A 17,192-nucleotide genomic window follows, 5' to 3' on the forward strand; every position below is an offset into this window, starting at 1 on the left:
TTGGAATAAAAACTGCACTTAAGTGAAAAAATTTTTTTTTCATTTACACATCCGAATTTAACAAAATGTCGTCAAACACCTGTGGGTGTTAAGGCTCACTGGACCCCTTGTTACGTGCATTGAGGGGTGTTTTTTTTGCTGTTCTGGCACCATAGGGGCTTCCTAAATGTGACATGCCCCTCAAAATTAATTTCAGAAATACTCACTCTCTAAAATCCCATTGTTGCTCTTTCCCTTCTGAGCCCCCTACTGTGCTCACCGAGCACTTCACATACACATATGAGGTATTTCCTTACTCGAGAGAAATTGGGTTCCAAATTTTGGGGGCTTTTCCTCCTATTACCCCTTGGGCAGCTCGAGTCTCAGGTTGCCAGGTCAATAGGAGCCTCTCTACCACTCTTTTTTCTTGATAAAGTAGAATATGTCATGACAAAACAATCCCGGAATCAAATTTATAAGTAAAAGCATCCCAGAGTTATTAATGCATAAAGTGACAGAGGTCAGATTTGCAAAAAAATGCTTCCGTCCTTAAGGTCAAAATGGGCTCCGTCCCCAAGGGGTTAAGCTCTTTCAGCATATAGTCCTTGAGGCTAAAACCCTTATTGCTAAACATTGGTAACAGACCCTGTCTCCCTCCGCTGATGAGCTTACAGCCCGAATCCGAGAGATTCGCTCTCTTGAATCCCTTACTGCTTCCCTAAATAATACTATCCCTTTGTTTTTGTCCATATGGGACCCGTAGGATAGATTCACTGACAGGCAGCCTCCATGATCTTACTTTCTCTTACACTACTCTTGGCTGGACTCCTTGTTTTCCTTCTCTTGTTTTCTCCTTTCTCTCCCCTTTTCTATTTTTCTGGTTCCTTCATTCCTTATGTTTCCCTTTCTCATGTTGTTGGTTATTTTGTGTTTTCTTTCCCATTTTCTCCTTCCTCCCTACCCTTCCCCTCCCCCCTTGTGGTTCCCATCCCTGATGTATGTCTCGACTTGATTTAGTCGCATTATTTCCCCTTATTGTCATTGTATTATTACACTTTATTTACGGTGACTTGCTTTGAAGTTAGGTTTTGTTATGGTAGTTATTGTCACCAATATTGGCATTTATCTCACAGTCCCTGATGTTTGTTTTCTCCATTTTGTGTACTTGATTATATTTTTTTGTCTTAATCAAAAACCTAATAAAAATTTACAGTTGAAAAAAAAAGAAAAACTGATGTGTGCATGTGTGTTTGTGTGTGTGTGTCACATGCAACAGACACTCCTTATTGGCCAATACCCCACAAACATAAGCAAACACTGACAGGACAACATAGCAACGTGAGAGACAGAATGCTAAAGCCACGTGAGAGACAGAATGTTAAACAGATGGGGTGGGAACTAGGAGTCACCAAAAAACAAAGGGGAAGAACTGGGGCGGACAAATAGTAAGCCGGGCGGAACCCGAAGCAAAGTATACGCCCCAAACAAAAAAACCGGGGCATGTGGCCTGCTGGGATTTGTAGTTTGGAGCCCAGAAACAAATAGAAAACAGCAAAAGCTAAAAAAAAAAAAAAAACATCAACTTGCAGACAAAAAAAACACAAGAGAACCGACAAATAGCAACCAAGACACAAGGGACAAGCAACAACAAGGGTAAGTTAAGATGACAAAAACACATTGACCACTGGAGAACCCCTTGATTTTTTAATATTTTATAGCTTAATATATATAGATTAAGTTTGTAATTGTATTGTATTAAAAAAATGTCTACTTTCATGTGTTTTTTAGTTTTGAAAGTTTGGCCACTAGGGGTCTCCCTGTGGTCACTAGGCCGCCCTGGCTGCTGAGTCTGAAATTACATACTAAGCACAGCTTCCCGCCTGTCTGATTGATGAGCGCTGTGGCCCTGCAGGGCACGGCAGCTCTGTACTCCAACATTCCTCCTCTCTGTATGGCATGTGTATAGCCAAACAGAGAGGAGGTGACTCAGAGGCTGCCATCCCTGTCCTGTACTGAGCCTGTATGTGCGCTCCCGAGAGGGAGAGCAGAATACAGAAAGAAGGGCAGAAGTTAGCCCTGGCAGGCATCAGATGACGTTGCGCCTGCCGAGCCAAGCCCACTTCCTCCCCTCGTACACAGCTCAAAAATGAGCTAATGAAGATAGAGGAAAAAAGGCATTTAAAGGGGGTTTTAACTATAAATAATGACAGGGATAGAGATAGATAGAGTCAGGGACAGATGGGCAGGGGGATTAGGGAAAGTTTAGTTGATGATAGGTGCTCTTTAACATGGTCACCTGTCTTACAAAAAGGATGTATCTGCTGATAAGTAATGGGAAAATTGTTTCTAAATTGATTCAATTCATTTAGAATTTCCCTTAAAAAAAATTATATTTGTTGAAATCTTTACATTCCTTTTGGATGAATCATGTACAGGAGCAGGGACTCCTGTCCAAGGCAGGTGTCCCTGCTCCTGTATGCTTAGCCCAGTGGTAAACTGCGATGCAGCAGCAGACCTCCAGCTGTTGTAATACTACAACTCCCAGCTGAAGGCTGTCCGGGCATGCTGGAAGTTGTAGTTTTGGAGGCCCCCTGGTTGCTCTCATGTGTATGGGCAGCCGGAGGGTTATTTCTAATCAATCATCGTTTTTAACAAGAATAAGAGGACTCAGGGCCATGTTAACATGGTGAAGTAATTAAACGGATCCCTCCAAGGAACATCCCAGGATAGAGGCAGCGCACAGGACTTCAAAGGTAAAATGGTTTATTTACCCGGCATGCAACGCGTTTCGCTGGATAACCAGCTTCATCAGGCATGGGTCATGCCTGATGAAGTCATGCCTGATGAAGCTGGTTATCCAGCGAAACGCGTTGCATGCCGGGTAAATAAACCATTTTACCTTTGAAGTCCTGTGCGCTGCCTCTATCCTGGGATGTTCCTTGGAGGGATCCGTTTAATTACTTCGCCTGTGTGTCCAGGAGCAGCTGCCGTTCTTCGCCCGTTGCAGGGTCACTTCACGCCTTCACCATAGTTGTACTTGGTCGCAGTACAACTATACTTGGTGAGCAAGTTTTCTTGTTTGTTCATATTATCTTTGCCTTATGGTATCACACTAGGAGCGCTCTCCTTGTCTGTACTTTGATGTTAACATGGTGGAATTTTTGCGGACAAACGCAAGTGAAGGCCTGCTCAGCCAATCGCCGGTCACAGTGATGTCCCACCTCAGCTGGTGATTGAGGAATGGATAGTGAGAAAAAAGACAAAGAGGACGGCGCCTTGCGTAATTCCGTGGAATAGAAATCCCAGAATGCACTTAGATTGGAAATATGCTGACCTTGGGTGAACCTTGGTTCATGCGTATCACCCCTTCCTGTGGGGAACCATTGTGGAATCTCGGGCTGCAGCCTGCAGGAACGGACCGGTATCCTCTCGGGGTCGTTAAAAAGCCAATGTGAATAAAGTAGAAAAGATGTTCTGCAGTGGCGCTGACTTTTATGATTCATGGTCGGAGTCCGAGTAAAAAGTAACAGTGTATTTTTATTAAACACATGGAACTTCATACAAGATATTGCAAGACACGTTTTGAGGGTAAATTCCCTCTTTTTCAATTGCTGAAAAACATCTGGTGCATTGACATAGAGTGAAGGTTTAGATGACTGCATAGAATAGCCTCCTAAACCAATAAGCTCGTGCCCTCCCCCTTATCCTGCAAATAATAACACAACACAAATACCTTTTAAATGGGCTGGGTGGTGGTCACAGCTCGTTTTATTATCATAACAAATATAAATAACTGTGAACAACTGCATAGCATTTAACCTAAACATTAACCATACAAATTGACCTACTTCGGGCTGAAGCGGTATGCCTGCTGTCGGCTCCCCGACGGGCATTTGTGCCATCAGCCCCCCTTTAACCTCCAGGAAATCACTCTCCAGGCCAGCTGTGACTTGACAAGGATCTGCAAAAATAAGAAACACAGAAAAAAAACATAAAAGGTAAAGGTAAATATATAAATATATCCTTCGTCTTTCGTGGTTTCTTATTTATTTATTTTTCCTTCTTACAGGGGTAACAATAACCGACGCACCACACAACAGGGTATGCGGCAGTAAAAAACAAGTAATACAAGCATTTTCGCAAAACAGTGAGGGCGGGCGGGACAGCTACACACAGATGCCGGTGAGTCCAAAAGTAGAAGTATTGGAGAGAAAACTGTCACCGGCTCATATAAGTACAGCAAACCCCTCTGCAAATGCTGCAACAACATTGCGAACAAATGCACCAAGTTCACCTGCAAGATCACCAACATTACTTACCCCATCAGGAGTTTCATCAACTGCAGCACCTCCTATGTGATCTACCTCCTTGAGTGCCCCTGTGGTCTTCAGTACGTCGTGTGTACCATCCAGCCATTGAATCAGCGCATGATCAAGCACAGATCCAATATCACCAAGGGGTACCAACTCCACAGTGTCTTCAGACATGCAGCGGAAAAGCACAGCAGTGACTTCAGGTGTCACACCATCACACCGCCCACTGCTTCGCAGTACTGAGGAAACGTGGAAACTTCTGGATCTTCAAACTTTGACACCTTCTGGCCTGAATGAATACATCGAAAACGTCACGTAATACATACGTCCCGATGACATAATGACATCAGCACCAGATGCCTCCTCACTGCGGGACAAGCTGACAGCAAGCCGCTGCCAAAATCAACTGTCTCTCCCCTGCCCTTTTACCTCTTTACCTATAAGTTTACAGCTCCTCCATGACAATTTCCAAGTATGTTCCGGACTTCGATGACAGTCGTACCAGATGCCTCCTCACAGCCGCACCAGATGCCTCCTCAATGCGGGACAAGCCGACAGCAAGCCGCCGTTTGGGGAAGGGAGAGACCACCTGTCTCTCCCTTCCCCATCTACCTCCTTACTCCCTTACAGGTTTCCAGCTCCTCCATGATAAGTTCCGAGTGTGCTCCGGACTTCGAGATCAGATGACAGCCCGCCCGGACGATGATAAAGTCTGACATCGGCATCTTGACAGCACTACAACACATCCTTCTTCATGATTGGTCACCACCGTGACCTGCCCAGCAGCTATTGGTCGTATTATTCAAAATGGATTTGCCGCCGACGCTTCTCTAGGAATCTCCCGTAGAGGATATACACGTCTACACTCTGATTGGACGCCATCCAGACTAATCAAACAGCGATTGGCTGACGTTTTTGAACTTTTTTGAACTTTATTCCACCGCCACCAGCGACAAAAACTCGCAACCCGGACTTATACGCCCCCCCCCTCTGACTGGCTCATCTAAGATCCCGGACAGCCAATCAGCACCCCGCCCACTCTCTTTGGACTTATCCCCACACGGCCCATGTTCCCCTATGACATCGTAATTGTACTCAGCATAGTACGGCTTGCTCCTGATTGGCCACCTCCTCACCTCTCGCAGCAAGCGGCCAATCAGCTACAAGGGGATGGTCTCCATTCATTCCCCACAGTGGCAACCCTGCACAGCGATGACAGCCTCCTCCTACTGCCTCCTGATTGGTCCCACGGATGCCGGCAGCTTCCTGATTGGTCGCCACCACGGACAATTCTCGCGGTTCAGTTTGAACTTCCAAATACTCCAAGACTATACCTATGATTTTTTACATGTTTTATGTGGTTTTCATGCCCCTTCTTTGAATATGTTTTATTATTTAGGTCTTTAATGCTCGGCCCCTACCTGTCCCCGGCATCCACCCCACATGACGTCACCAGCTCACCTGGTTTTGGCGCCATTTTCTCATGTATTTAAACACATATACCTGTTACCTTGCCATACAGCAACCACCTGCAATTGAAAAAGGGAGCTGTGACTCCCGAAACGTGTCTTGCTTTATATTTATTATTTTCTTTGATTTCTTCTTCAGCTTTTTCTCTCCAATACTTCTACATTACTCTACAGACTCTCCTCTGGGCTCCGTCCTCATGCTGCAGGCCTGCATACCAAGCTACCATCACCGGCAAGTAACACGCTACCCCCACCTGGGTACCTACCTATACCGGATAAAGACCTACACCGCACCCGGCGCTACCTCCGCTTTTTTCCTCCATTTTATTGCTGGTGAGTCCAAAAGGAAGTGCCTGGGGTGGGATGAGCAATATATACCCTCTGAGCGTATCCCTTAAGACCCTCCTATCCCAGGAGAAAAGTGGGAGGGAAGCTGCCATGCTTAACCCCTTCATTCCCTGCAGTCAGGGTCACCTACTCTTATGCGGCCAGGTGACCTACAAACATGTATTTTGAGTGCCAAAATGTGGGTCAGAGGTCAAGGTGGGCAGTACAGAGTAACGGTAACAAAAGGGTTAAAAAGCGCTTTCAACAAAAGATTACAATAAAATGCAAACATTTGCATAAAATACACACAAAAGTCTGGATGTAGCGATTACAAGTGCATTATTTGTATTGTATAGGTGTTTTCATGCGTTTACTGTAACGTGTTGTAAACGGGGCTTGGATGTTTGCCTCTGGAAATGATGCTTGAGATCCACAAACAGTGTTTGTTTTGAAAAATCCTGCTGGTTCATTCATGAACTCGGGTGACCAATCAATTTGATTTACTGGTGTGACGTACAACTCTGTGATGGCACGGGTCACATACGGGTCACGTGGTCCGCGAGCAGCCAATTATAGTTTCCCGGGGTGTGTTTTAAGCTTGATGGATTGCGCTGTTCCATTAATGTATAGGAGTGACCAATGGGCACGGTGCTCTGGTGTGACATATATACATCACGTGATCTGTGAGCGACCAATAGGAGTTTCCCGGGGTAGGTTTAAAAAATGCCCTGGTGGTAAAATTGTTTGCGTGTGTGATTGGTTCATAAGGAGAACCAATAGGCTGGATTCTCTATGAAGGCAAAGAGGCAGTGCCACCGCAGAACATCTTTTCTACTTCATTCACATCAGCTGGTAATTGGCAGAGCGCGCCATCACTCGTCTTTGTCCAGAAAGTTGGGGGCTGTAATGTGCTGAGGATAAGTAAGTAGTCGCGGGTTCCATACAGTCGATTGTGGGGGTCCCACCAGTCAGACCCCGGCAATCAGACACTTATTCCCTACCTGTACTACCCCTATTGGCAGCCACATAGGTCTATCTATGGCCCCATTCAAATTATATTTTAAGGTATGTCGTATACATCATGATACTGCCAAAAAGGTATTTGCCGACTTTATCGTATGACGTGGATGGCCAGTCGACTTATGAACATAGTTGTCAGGATTCGGCAGGCTGGAGGTGGATCCTCTGTGCCAGAGAGGGATTGGCGTGGACCGTGTCAGTGGACCGTTTCTAAGTTGCTACTGGTTTTCACCAGAGCCTGCCGCAAAGCGGGATGGTCTTGCAGCGGCGGTAGCAACCAGGTCGTATCCACCGGCAACGGCTCAACCTCTCTGACTGCTGAGATAGGCGCGGTACAAGGGATTAGACAAGAGCAAGGTCGGACGTAGCAGAAGGTCAGAGCAGGCAGCAAGGATCGTAGTCGGGGCAACGGCAGGAGGTCTGGAACACAGGCTAGGAACACACAAGGAACGCTTTCACTGGCACAATGGCAACAAGATCCGGCGAGGGAGTGCAGGGGAAGTGAGGTATAAGTAGGGAAGTGCACAGGTGAAGATACTGATTAAAACCCATGCGCCAATCAGTGGCGCACCGGCCCTTTAAATCGCAAAGACCCGGCGCGCGCGCGCCCTAGGGAGCGGGGCCGCGCGTGCCGGGACAGCACAGACGGGGAACGAGTCTGGTAAGCGGGTCGGGATGCGCATCGCGAGCGGGCGCGTCCCGCATCGCGAATCGCATCCCGGCTGGGGACATTATCGCAGCGCACCCGGTCAGCAGGTCTGACCGGGGCGCTGCGAACAGGAGGACGCTATGAGCGCTCCGGGGAGGAGCGGGGACCCGGAGCGCTCGGCGGAACAATAGTGGTGCTAGCGCTGTCAGAACATGCTATTTGCGGAAGGTCCGTCCGTGTTTTCTGGGTGGACATTCCACACATTTTCCGCAATGTGAAAAATAGGAATGTACAGTCAGAACATGACATATTGTTTTAATCATGTTTTATGTTAATTTTTCTTTCTTTGGATTTTTCATATATTTTTTTTATTGTTCGTGTTCTTATTTCTACTTAAATTAAAATTAAACATTGATGTTTCCTCTCTGGGCACTCTGAATAGCTGACACTTGTGCTTGAACATCGGGTGCAGGATTACACCAACTACATTGTAAAATCAGAAACAGGTAACTCAAGGTGACTTTGACAATAGATAGTAGCGCCAATTCTGATCCTCCCCCTACCTGCACCATGATCTCTGCACACGTCTCACAGCATGCAGCACTCTCCCATATAATTCAGCAGATTTTCTTCTAGTCGTCACTGTTTTTGGCAATGGGCACGGCATCACACATTTGGATATCATGCACATAACCTGGGACGGTTTTAGGAAAGATATTATTATAAGGCATTGTTTACATAGAATCGACAAGAGTGGAAAACTAGAAGACTCTCCTTTTCCTTACTTTTCTTCTGAATAGCATAAAGCAACAGTGTTGTTCAGATGTCATCCTGGGAGAGAGCGCATGATATCTGTAACCAGAGCAGTCCAAACTGATAGGAGTCTCCTTTATGGCAAATATATATATATACATACACACACACTGCTCAAAAAATAAAGGGAACACTTAATCAACACAATGTAACTCCAAGTCAATGACACTTCTGTGAAATCACACTGTCCACTCAGGAAGAACACTGATTCACAATGTATTTCAAATGCTGCTGTGCAAATGGAACAGACAACAGGTGGAAATGATAGGCAATTAACAAGACACCCCCAATAAAGGAGTAGTTCTACAGGTGGTGACCACAGACCACTTCTCAGTTCCTATGCTTCCTGGCTGATGTTTTGGTCACTTTTGAATGCTGGCAGTGCTTTCACTCTAGTGGTAGCATGAGACAGAGTCTACAACCCACACAAGTGTCTCAGGTAGTGCAGCTCATCCAGGATGGCACATCAATGCAAGCTGTGGCAAGAAGGTTTGCTGTGTCTGTCAGTGTAGTGTCCAGGGCATTGAGGCGCTAACAGGAGACAGGCCAGTACATCAGAAGACGTGGAGGAGGCCGTAGGAGGGCAACAACCCAGCAGCAGGACAGCTAACTACGCCTTTGTGCAAGGAGGAGCAGGAGGAGCACTGCCAGAACCCTGCAAAATGACCTCCAGCAGGCCAAAATGTGCATGTGTCCACTCAAACAGTCATAAACAGACTCCATGAGGGTGGTATGAGGGCCCGACGTCCACAGGTGAGGGTTGTGCTTACAGCCCAACACTGTGCAGGATGTTTGGCATTTGCCAGAGAACACCAAGATTGGCAAATTCTCCACTGGCACCCTGTGCTCTTCCCAGATAAAAGCAGCCTGGAGACGTTGTGGAGAACGTTCTGCTACCTGCAACATCCTACGGCATGACCGGTTTGGCGGTGGGTCAGTAATGGTGTGGGGTGGCATTTCTTTGGGGGGTGGGGGGGGAGGATGCACATTTTCGTTTTTTCCTCCTTACCTTTAAGAAATCATAACTCTTTCAATTTTGCACATAAAAATCCATATGATGGCTTATTTTTTGCACCACCAATTCTACTTTGTAATGACTTTAGTCATTTTACCCAAAAATCTATGGCGAAACGGAAAAAAAATCATTGTGAGACAAAATTGAAAAAAAACAAAACACCATTTTAAACTTTTGGGGGCTTCCGTTTCTACGTAGTACATTATTTGGTAAAAATAATATGATATTTATTCTGACCTCTGAACCTTTAAGGCAAAAACTAAGCATGAAAGTATTAAATATAGTCTGACTAGTATAACCTACAACCTATTTACACACAGCACATGGGAGGAGAACAATGGCGTCCATAAAACAAGAGTCCGACCTACCACCTACTCCGTGACACAGCAGAAAGAAGTCATTTATTTTTATTTTATTAAATATAGATTTTTTTCCTTCATAAATCTAAAATCTTTTACTGATTTATGTACCAGAGGGTAGAAAGTAATTCTAAACACAAAGAAAGTGATACAGAAAGCATGCTAGTATAGCTTCACTAATAAAATTATTCACTGTAATAATAAAAAATATTAAATGTTTAATGTGAATAAACCCCTCCCCCAATAAAAAATGTAATTCACCCTCTTTCCCATTAAAAAAAAAATATATATATATATATTTATCATGCAGAAATGTTGGTTTTGCCGCTACAGAAATGTCTGAACTTTTAAAAACAAAGGTTAAAGGGGTTATCCAGGAATAGAAAAACAGAGATCATTTATTTTCAAAAACCGCTCCCCGTCTGTCTCCAGGTTGAGTGTGGTTCTGCAGCTCAGTTCCATTGAAGTGAATGGAGCCACGTTGTAATACCACACCCAACCTGGAGACAGACATGGAGCTGTTTTGGAAAGAAATTAGCTCTGTTTTTCTATTCCTCGATAACCCCTTTAAAGAAGATGTCCAGTGCAAATAAATGTATCCCCTATCCACAGGATAGGGAATAAGTATCTGATCGCGGGGATCTGATCAGGGCCCCCCCCCCCCCCGACTCGGCTCCGGCTGAGTTGCAGGTCAGCTGATACAAACACCCCTCCTCCATTCATCTCTATGGTAGAGTTGGAGACACAGCGTTCCTGTGTCTCCGCTTTTGTCATAGAGATGAATGGAGGGGGCGGGTTTGTATCAGCTGACCTTCTGGATACTAAACACGTTTCAGCAGTGCAGAGTCGGGGCGCTGTATGGGAGATTGCGGGGGTCAAACTGGTCGGACCCCCGCGATCAGACATTTATCCCCTAACCTGCGGATAGGAGATAAAAAGTCACATATACGCAAATATAGTGCCGATATAAACTACAGATCACTGTGTAAAAAATGAGTCCTCATACATCTCCGTATACGGAAAATAAGAAAGTTATAGAGGTCAGAAGAGGATAACTTTAAATGATACTTATTTTGTATAAAAAATAAATAAATAAATAAAAAAAAAGCTACATACTTTTTTAGCAGTAAAATAATTGAAAATAATAGAAAATCTTGTAAAAATGGGACTCATTTTAAAGGGGTACTCTGCTGAAAACATCTTATCCCCCTAGCCAAAGGATAAGGGATAAGATGTCTGACCACAGGGGTCACTCCACTGGGGACCACCGCGATCTCCGGGCCTGCAGCGGCAGCATCTAAAAAACGGAAACTCAGAGCTTCCGTGTTCGTGACGTCACGCCGAGCCCCCTCCATTCATGTCTATAGGAGGAGGCGTGACGGCTACGTAGTAGCCGTCACGCCTCCTCCTATAGACATGAATGGAGGGGGGTGTGGTGGGTGTACCCGCCAGTCATCCGGCACGGAGTAGAGTTCGCTCTGTGCGCGGATGAGTAAGGTGTCACGCCGGAGATCGTGGGGGTCCCCTGTGGCGGAACCCCTGCGATCAGACATCTTATCCCCCATCCTTTGGATAGGGGATAAAATGTTTTTCGGCGGAGTACCCCTTTAATTGTATCGGCCCCCCCCAAAAAAAAATAAAGCGCACTGCGGAAAAACAACCCAACCAAATGTGGCAAAATTGCGTTTTTTCTTTTCCCAATCCCACCACAAATAATATTCTTTTGGTTGCGCCGTACATTTTAGGGTAACATTAAAGGAGTCATTACAAAGGACAATTGGTTGTGCCCAAAACAAACCCAAACATATGGGTCTAAGGATGGAAAATAAGAGTTATGGCCCTGGCTCAAGGCCAGAATGGGCTGTGCCCTTTAGGGGTTAATATCAGAGTGCACCTCTGTCACGTGATGTACAGGTGTGATCTCAGACACTGGATGCAGTAAGCCGCAGGAGAGCACAGTTCACATTATGCGGCTCTTATACACTCTGGAGCCTTTTGTTGCTGTTCACATAAAAGAATAGAAATATATGAACAAATACAGTATATGTGTGAGGGGCGGGGCCTGTCCCGGGAGGAGTCTCCGCCCCATATATATCCCCGCCCCCTCCTCCTCCTGGTCTCCCCGCAGTCTCACACCTCTGTCCGCCGGTCTCAGTGCTTAGTCGCGGGGTGCAGTGTCAGGTACGTGCCGTCTGCTCTCCGGGGGGCGCCGCGGTCACAGTGCGGTTACACCGGGGACTTGTGGTGTCTGTGACCGGAGGGGCCGCACATCTCCCCGACACTTCCTGTAACCTTCACATCGGGCTGAATGTCGTGACCGCTCCCAGAGCCGCGATAGGAGGGCGGGCACCGGGATACACGGGGATATCCTCTGTCAGGCCGGGCAGTCACCGCATACGGCAGGGTTTCCAAACCAGCGTGCCTCCAGCTGTTGCAGAACTACGGCTGTCTGGGCATGCTGGGAGTTGTAGGTTTGAAACAGCTGGAGGCACACTGGTTGGGGAAACACTGGCATACGGGGATATAAGGAGTGTGATACTGGAGCTGTATACAGGGCCTGTATTAATTACTAGTGCAATATATGTTATACAGTGATCCCTCAACTTACAATGGTCTTTTCTGGACCATTGTAAGTTGAAACCAAACTCAACATACAATGTACAGACAGTCCAGATCTGTGAAACATGTCAATGAACCGACCAATCAGAATGGGCATTTATTGGTAAAACTCCTGTATTACTGAAGTGCATGCACTGACTGGTGTCTGGTAGCGCCCCCTACAGTACAGGGAGGTATTACTTGTTCTGTACTCTACCTGTATTACTGAAGTGCATGCACTGACTGGTGTCTGGTAGCGCCCCCTACAGTACAGGGAGGCATTACATGTTCTGTACTACTCTTTACCTGTATTATTGAAGTGCATGCACTGACTGGTGTCTGGTAGCGCCCCCTACAGTACAGGGAGGTATTACATGTTCTGTACACTTTACCTGTGCCAGGGTTACCTGCTCCTTTGGACACCAGGTGAGGGCGGCTCCATGTTACTTTATTAGGACATTGTGTGTACTATACAGGACCCTGAAGAAGCTCCTGTCCTCTACATAGACCAGTGTTTCCCAAGCAGGGTGCCCCCAGCTGTTGCAAAACTACAACTCCCAGCATGCCTGGACAGCCTTTGGCTGTCCGTGCATGCTGGGAGTTGTAGTTTTGCAACAGCTGGAGCCTCCCTGCTTGGGAAACGCTGATCTAGACAGTCATTACAGCTCCCAGGAGATCTTTCCTACTTTTATATATATAAGGATTTTCTTTATCTCTCTTAGTTATCTACTTATTTTTATTCTCACTTTTTCCTATTTTTGGATGATATTTTGGAGCCTTTAGAACCAATTACCAGGTTTCCATAGAGTTATGGTCTCAACATACAATGGTTTCAACATACAATGGTCGTCCTGGAACCGATTAATATTGTAACTTGAGGGACCACTGTATGTGTGTGTGTGTGTGTGTGTGTGTGTGTATGTATGTATGTGTATATATATATATATATATATATATATATATATATATATATATAATATATACGCACATTACCAGTGCACCTCACACAGGATTTCTCAGGGTGCAGTATCCCTTCTGGGTGTCCCTCCTGGCGGTCTAGGGGTGTTGTGTGTGTGTGTGTGGCCATTAGGTTCCGCACCTTCCTGCTAACACCCCGGGTACACCTGCATGGGGAGGGTACCGACCGTTATCGGCTCTGCGGGCAGATACCTTGGCTGACTACACGGGGGGTGCCGGCAGCATTTTGTAGTCCCTTTAGTAGCTTTGGCGAAAAGGGACATCGGACCTGGAACCTCGCAGGCACCTTTTTGGTCCAGAGGCGAAGGGTAAGGTTTGTGGGGTCTTGTAGGGGGAAGGCCGTGCAATAGGCCGCATCCTTTGTGCACGTTTTGATATCAGTGTTTTGCACTCTTTCTTGTACTTTGGGTGATTCCAGAGCACATGTGTCCTGCTGAGCCGCCTGTACACTCCCTGATAGTTGCAGACACTAGAGGCTGCTGTGAGGCACTACGGTCTGCTGGTTCTTACAGTGCAGAGTAGCACCCAGACAGGTACTGTACAATAGAACACATTTAATACAACTCGCTCCTTTCCTGTGTTGAACTATCAGTCCCAGCATGGCCTAACAGTTGTAGTCTTGCTGGGATTTGTAGTTTTTTTTAGGCCATGTTTACCCAATATATTTTTGGCCATTTTTACACCCATAAATTGGTGAATTTACAGATAAAAAAAACACACCCAAAACAGCGTTTTTGTTGTTTTGTATGTGTGTGTGTATATATATATATATATATATGTATGTATGTGTGTGTGTATGTGTAATATATATATCTTGCACACTATTTATATAATATGTATGCATTACTGGCGCACAATATGTGTGGATGCATTACTGGCGCACAATATGTGTGGATGCATTACTGGCGCACAATATGTGTGGATGCATTACTAGCGCACAATATGTGTGGGTGTATTACTAGCGCACAATATGTGTGGATGCATTACTGGCGCACAATATGTGTGGATGCATTACTGGCGCACAATATGTGTGGATGCATTACTGGCGCACAATATGTGTGGATGCATTACTGGCGCACAATATGTGTGGGTGTATTACTAGCGCACAATATGTGTGGATGCATTACTGGCGCACAATATGTGTGGATGCATTACTAGCGCACAATATGTGTGGATGCATTACTAGCGCACAATATGTGTGGATGCATTACTAGCGCACAATATGTGTGGATGCATTACTAGCGCACAATATGTGTGGATGCATTACTAGCGCACAATATGTGTGGATGCATTACTAGCGCACAATATGTGTGGATGCATTACTAGCGCACAATATGTGTGGATGTATTACTAGTGCACAATATGTGTGGATGTATTACTAGTGCACAATATGTGTGGATGTATTACTAGTGCACAATATGTGTGGATGTATTACTAGCGCACAATATGTATGGATGGGTTACTAGCGCACAATATGTGTGGATGTATTACTAGCGCACAATATGTATGGATGGGTTACTAGCGCACAATATGTATGGATGGATTACTAGCGCACAATATGTGTGGGTGTATTACTAGCGCACAATATGTATGGATGCATTACTAGCGCACAATATGTGTGGGTGTATTACTAGCGCACAATATGTATGGATGGATTACTAGCGCACAATATGTATGGATGTATTACTAGCGCACAATATGTGTGGATGCATTACTAGCGCACAATATGTGTGGATGTATTACTAGCGCACAATATGTGTGGATGTATTACTAGCGCACAATATGTGTGGATGCATTACTAGCGCACAATATGTATGGATGCATTACTAGCGCACAATATGTATGGGTGTATTACTAGCGCACAACATATAATGGCTAAGACTCTGTTCACACCTCTGTTGGAGCCTCCAGATTCCTCATAGGTGATTGATGGGAATAGTGCCCCATGCTGCACAGGTTTTCCCTGGTACAGTCTGTTTGTTTTTTTTCCCCATTTTTCTGTTTCAGCGAAATTATGCAGGTGTGAACAGAGCCCAGATTTCATCATCCTTAAAGGGGTACTCCGGCGCTAAACATCTTATTTCCTACCAAAAGGATAGGGGATAAGATGTCTGATCGCGGGGATCCTGCTGCTGGGACCCCCATTATTCATCTGCACAGAGCGAGGATTGCGCTGTGGCTGATGACGGGCGGTGTCGGACATGCTGGGAGTTGTAGTCATGCGGTGTCGGTGGGTGACAAGCTTGTCATCCGCCCGCCCATCTAACACACTCCCCCTGTGCCGCACAACTACAATTCCCAGCATGTCCCTATAGTAAGGACATGCTGGGAGTTGTAGTAGTGTTGTGCGGGCGGGTGACGAGCTTGTCACTCTCCTACCCCCTCGTCTCACTCTGCTTGTGAAAATGAAAATAAAAGAAGTCGCACTTGTGTATGACTTTTTGCACAGCTTCGCTCCCTGACCACCCGTCCACATCTACCACCCACCCACTAGCTATTGCAGGACTACAACTCCCAGCATGCCCTGACAGTGAGGACATGCTGGGATTTGCAGTCCCAACACCTTGCAGGCAGGTGGTAGATGTGAGTGGGTGCCGGGGAGCGAAGCTGTGCAAAAAGTCGCACAAAAAGTCTCATGTGCGACTTTTTGTGCTACTTTTTGAAAATGCTGTCATAGGCAAGTTTTGTAAGCCGGGTCTGACCTCGCTTACACTTGCGACTTTTATTGGCTTACGTGCGACTTTCGCAATGATAAATCCTGGACCATTGCGAAGTAAAAACAGAAAATTGCTTAGGTAGAGCAGATTGGTATTTTTTGCTTACCCACAAAAGTCGCACAAAAAATTGCTTAGGCGCACGTGCAACTTTTTTAAGCAAAAAAGCTGCTTAACCCCTTAAGGACTCAGGGTTTTTCCGTTTTTGCACTTTCGTTTTTTCCTCCTTACTTTTAAAAAATCATAACCCTTTCAATTTTCCACCTAAAAATCCATATTATGGCTTATTTTTTGCGTCACCAATTCTACTTTGCAGTGACATTAGTCATTTTACCCAAAAATGCACGGCGAAACGGAAAAAAAATCATTGTGCGACAAAATCGAAGAAAAAAACGCCATTTTGTAACTTTTGGGGGCTTCCGTTTCTACGCTGTGCATATTTCGGTAAAAATGACACCTTATCTTTATTCTGTAGGTCCATACGGTTAAAATGATACCCTACTTATATAGGTTTGATTTTGTCGCACTTCTGGAAAAAATCATAACTACATGCAGGAAAATTTATACGTTTAAAAATGTCATTTTCTGACCCCTATAACTTTTTTATTTTTCCACGTACGGGGCGGTATGAGAACTCATTTTTTGCGCCGTGATCTGAAGTTTTTATTGGTATGATTTTTGTTTTGATCTGACTTTTTGATCACTTTTTATTCATTTTTTAATGTTATAAAAAGTTACCAAAATACGCTTTTTTGGACTTTGGAATTTTTTTGCGCGTACGCCATTGACCGTACGGCTTAATTAATGATATATTTTTATAGTTCGGACATTTACGCACGCGGCGATACCACATATGTTTATTTTTATTTTTTTTTACACTGTTTTATTTTTCTTATGGGAAAAGGGGGGTGATTCAAACTTTTATTAGGGAAGGGGTTAAATGACCTTTATTAACACT

At 45.2% G+C, this 17,192-nt stretch overlaps 1 protein-coding gene across 2 annotated transcripts in view; it reads left to right on the forward strand.

Moving 5' to 3' along the window:
• The window catches only part of MGST3 (microsomal glutathione S-transferase 3), a 51,780-nt gene that overhangs the window by 9,457 nt on the left and 25,131 nt on the right, over positions 1–17,192 (forward strand). Inside the window, exon 1 of one of the 2 annotated variants that reach the window (XM_056523580.1) lies at positions 11,984–12,125. The exons of the other annotated variant lie outside the window; for it this stretch is intronic. Within the exon in view, the coding sequence (XP_056379555.1) occupies positions 11,989–12,125 (137 nt within the window). The 5' untranslated portion in view covers positions 11,984–11,988. Of the gene's footprint in view, positions 1–11,983; positions 12,126–17,192 lie in introns of those variants that run through there. 2 annotated transcript variants of the gene reach the window in all.

This window comes from Hyla sarda, chromosome 6, assembly GCF_029499605.1.
Source record: "Hyla sarda isolate aHylSar1 chromosome 6, aHylSar1.hap1, whole genome shotgun sequence".
Classification (NCBI taxonomy): Eukaryota; Metazoa; Chordata; class Amphibia; order Anura; family Hylidae; genus Hyla; species Hyla sarda.